This window comes from Bombus huntii, chromosome 11, assembly GCF_024542735.1.
Source record: "Bombus huntii isolate Logan2020A chromosome 11, iyBomHunt1.1, whole genome shotgun sequence".
Lineage (NCBI taxonomy): Eukaryota > Metazoa > Arthropoda > Insecta > Hymenoptera > Apidae > Bombus > Bombus huntii.
Window position 1 is genome coordinate 8,399,221 of NC_066248.1, and position 4,098 is coordinate 8,403,318.

The 4,098-nt window shown below is 31.0% G+C and overlaps 1 protein-coding gene across 1 annotated transcript; it reads right to left on the bottom strand.

Annotated features, from left to right (window-relative positions):
- Positions 1-564: 564 nt before the first annotated feature.
- Positions 565-4,042, bottom strand: LOC126871361 (protein germ cell-less). Its single transcript, XM_050630080.1, has 8 exons — positions 3,134-4,042; positions 2,779-2,902; positions 2,599-2,695; positions 2,141-2,510; positions 1,799-2,068; positions 1,310-1,528; positions 1,151-1,241; positions 565-1,065 (listed from the first exon to the last, which is right to left on the bottom strand). Exons 1-8 carry the CDS (start codon positions 3,277-3,279, stop codon positions 934-936), a joined length of 1,449 nt encoding a protein of 482 aa, XP_050486037.1. The 5' UTR covers positions 3,280-4,042; the 3' UTR covers positions 565-933.
- Positions 4,043-4,098: the final 56 nt, after the last annotated feature.

Here is a 4,098-nt window from a genome sequence, read left to right on the forward strand (position 1 = left end):
TGTAATATATTATAAGGGATAATAATAATAAGTAAAAAGTAAAATTTCGCGCATATTAGATAATAGCACCATACACATATAGATTATTTGCAAAACTGAAGGAACATCTATCGTTTAGATCGGAAATGTTCTTAACACTGCAGTAATAGCTTTCAAATAATAATAAATTTTGTATAAAAGCTTCTGTTAGTTAGCAATAGAAACAATATTTTTCATTTGTTTATAGTAATATTCACTTTTACTTTTAAATTGGCATTCATAAGGCACGAAGGTCGATGTTTCGATAACTGTCCGGAAGACACAGAGATACTCTATCAGCGTGTTTATGAATTAACTTACACAATTACATCTTTATTTTTACTATGAATGTATAAAATTATCAATTGAAAATTAGCCTATTTTGTTACTAGTGTCATCATGGCATATAAATATATAAATGCGTAAGTGCCAGTGAAAGCAAATATCTAATACTGTGGTATTTCGTATGACAATTTTCTTTTCAGAAAATTTAACACTTAATTACTTGAAATTAATAAAAATAAAATTCTTATGATTGACATCACCTGAAAATTAGCTACATTTTTTAATAGTCTTAATATTTTTTTATAAGTAATAAGTGCAATTTCACATAAGGAAAGATAAGTATCTGAATTATAATATATCTGGAAAGTACAAAACAGAAGAATGAAACTTTCTTCGTATACATATACTAACATCGTAATTCCATTTAGTCGACTAGAAGCACTTGAATTTATAAAAATTTTAATCAGAAATTAGCATATCCACAATATAAAAGTCACGTGGGTGAGTAACAAAATTTATAGCATTTAATCATACTCAAGTATTATAAATTGGAACAGCCGGTTTGTTATCTGAGGTAAGCGTACGTTGGATTCAGTTCGAATGTTTCGAAAACGTTGAATGTTCAATATGCTATGTATTCGACAAGATAATTATATCAGCTGATTTTTCCTTTTCCGTTGATACAAATGGAGTAACTACTTGCATGTTGACTGATATATATAAAGGATAAGTAAGTTGTTTATCCAGAGACATCACTTGTTTCTAAAATGTAAACTCAACGTAAGCTCAAACTTTTCAGCAACTTGAATAGTTTCTTCAGATTAAAAGATTCATAAATGCTACTTACTTCTTCATTCTTATGGAGTGACAACCTAAGCATACCCGAACTCTGAATGTGTTTTACTTGACGTTGTTCGTCCAATGAAATTAGACTTACTCTGGAAAGTAAATATTTTTAAAAAATTCTAATCTAAATTTGAAAAGTTATAATTAAAAAAATACTAACTTTAAAATTATTTTGTGCTTGCTATGGTTAGCTTTTATATGATCTGTATCTAATCTATGATTTCTCTTAATCCTCAAAGTAGTACTATCCAAGCACACCACCAAATCTAATCCAAAATGAAACGCTGTCCATCTCCAAATATGCTCGCCAGCTTTTTCAATGCACCTTCCGCAACGGAAACATTCACGAGCAAACTCTTCTTCACTCATTTGTTTTGGTCTAAAATAGTTAAATAGAAAGTTTTTACAGCTGTTTCTGTTCATTAAATATTTCAGTATTATACTATGCAAATAAAATAATTGTCACAGATACCTAAAGTAGAATAAACATGGGAGTAGGTTTTTTAGAGTGAAAGTTCTGCCCACAAAGCTGGTTGTAAAAAAGGGGGGAAGGAAAAAGGAGGCACATATTTGAGACTCTTTACTATGTCCATCTTCCTAAGCATAGATCAAGGATACATTTAGAAAAAGTAAAACTTTTGTAACTTACCCTCGATCTTTATTCGCATCTATTCTTAGTAAATGTAACCATTGTTCTTTATATGCATTATGTAACCACTCATGTGGTATTAAGTTGTCACTATATAAAATTTTTACATCTTGATCGTGCAATAAAAGATATTTCATTCTCAGGGCTTTAAAAGGTGCTGCAAATTCTTTGCCTTCTTCTGTTGTAAGGAATGGTTTCGTCCATTTATGATTTCTAAAATATTCATCAATTTGAAGTGTTTCCTCTTTATTATGTACATGAACAAATAGCCTGAAATACAGTTTATAATTATATAACAGTTCTGTTTAAATGCATTTCTTATCTTAATGTTTCACTACTGACCATACACGTAACATCATGTATATGCAAAATTCTGTTTGCATAGCAATTAAATCAGGACTAGCAATCAATTCAACCATCAAATCAGGTGTAATTTCTTTTAAAAAGGTAGGATGTAACCATCCATATCCTAAGAGATTTACTTCTAACCACCGTTTTGCTGCAGTTTTTACTACTGGCACACCATAAGATACAGCAGCATTATAATAAGGAACGACTGTTTTTATATTTGTTGTCTCTACCATAATATCTGTACATTGGTCAATTAATCCTTGTAATTGAAATAATGTAGAGGTAGCCAAAATTGGTATGACCTCTTTTGGTTCTAAACTGACCTCATCTTGGTAAAAAGAACCAAAGACTGTCAAAAGAGCTGAAAATATATAAAATTAAGAAATACAAATCTTACTTTTAATTATTAGAATAAAAGAAATTTGAATAAAAAATAAAGAATTATTTACAATCCAATGTAATGTTAGGATCAGCAATTTCTACACTTATAACTGTCTCATTTGCTTCTCTCCAAGATCCTGAAAACATACTTGCAAAATACGGACTCTGTAAAAGCAAGTAATATATAAAATTTTAACATAAAAATTAAATATATGTACTTATATGATACATTAAAATAATGACATTACCTGACTAATATAGACTTTATGCAACCTCCATGCTTTGCCCAACATGAGCACAGTTATATCACTTCCTTTTTCTTCTTGGAACAAGGTTTTGTAAATGTATTGTGCTGTTGTCAGCAATTTCCTTCTGTAAGAATTAAAAATATTGCATTAATTACAATATACATGTATCAAACCATTTAAATGAAAGACAGTTTAGTAATCAGTTGACAATATAACATTGTTAGATACAATATTAAGAAGCTTTTTTTATCGATGATGCAAATACTGTTTAATAGCATTGACAATCGAATCTTATAATAGCCATGGTTAATTAACCAATATAAAGTTAAGATTATTTACTACAAGATTTTCGTACTTTTTCGGTGTTTGAAGCGTCCGATCGATGTAATCCGATTCAGAATCAAAATCATCTTCCTCGATGCACTTTCGTTTGCGACCACGGTATACGGAGTGCACTGCATTATTTGACATCGATGCAATTTTTCTCATGTAATTTCCCATTTTTCGTTATGTATTTCAATGAGCAAAAGAAATTTCTAGTTCAATCACCGACAAATTCATCAGAATTCTCAACATTGTTTTTTTTAATGCACAGAACTGTAGGTCTGCTGCGTGTTCAGTGTTCAGAAAGAAGGTCTGTATAAGTGTTCCTCTTGAAACCTGCAGGCCTGTAACGGCTGTAACCTATCTACTTATGTGCATGTGCACATGGGAATATATGTATATACAACATGTAAACATGTGACGTAACAAAAGATATGAGACATTCTGTCCAACAAGTCGAGTCAAGAGAAGTGGAGGGGTAAATATAACTAATCATGTGACACTTCAACCATTGGCTAGTAGTCGCATCGCTAGTGAATTATGATTATCAAGGTTGACTTCGTAGAAAATACGTAGCAAAGAGGAATTTCCTCTCCGATTTAAATAAAGCTTCTCAGCAGTGACTTACGCTAAATTTTCCATCTGTGTTGACACAACCGTGTTAATTGGTAACAAATATATTTGCTCAATCTAGCAACATATATATCTCAGATTTTTCAATTTTCGGAATAGTAGTTTTCTACTTCGTAGTATCTCAGAATCTCCTAGATTTAATATAAGCCGATCTCGATACTGGCTAGAGAAAACCGTTCGAAAATTGAGTCATGAAAAATCAATATGGAAGATAACAAAGTTCCTGTGAGATATGAGTTGAGTGTCTCTGTCTGAGCATTCATAGTATGTCATGCACGCAGAATTTGAACCTTCTTATCTTCTATGTTGATTTTTATGACTCAACTTTTGGACGGTCTTTTCTATGTTTTCGACGAGTGTCAA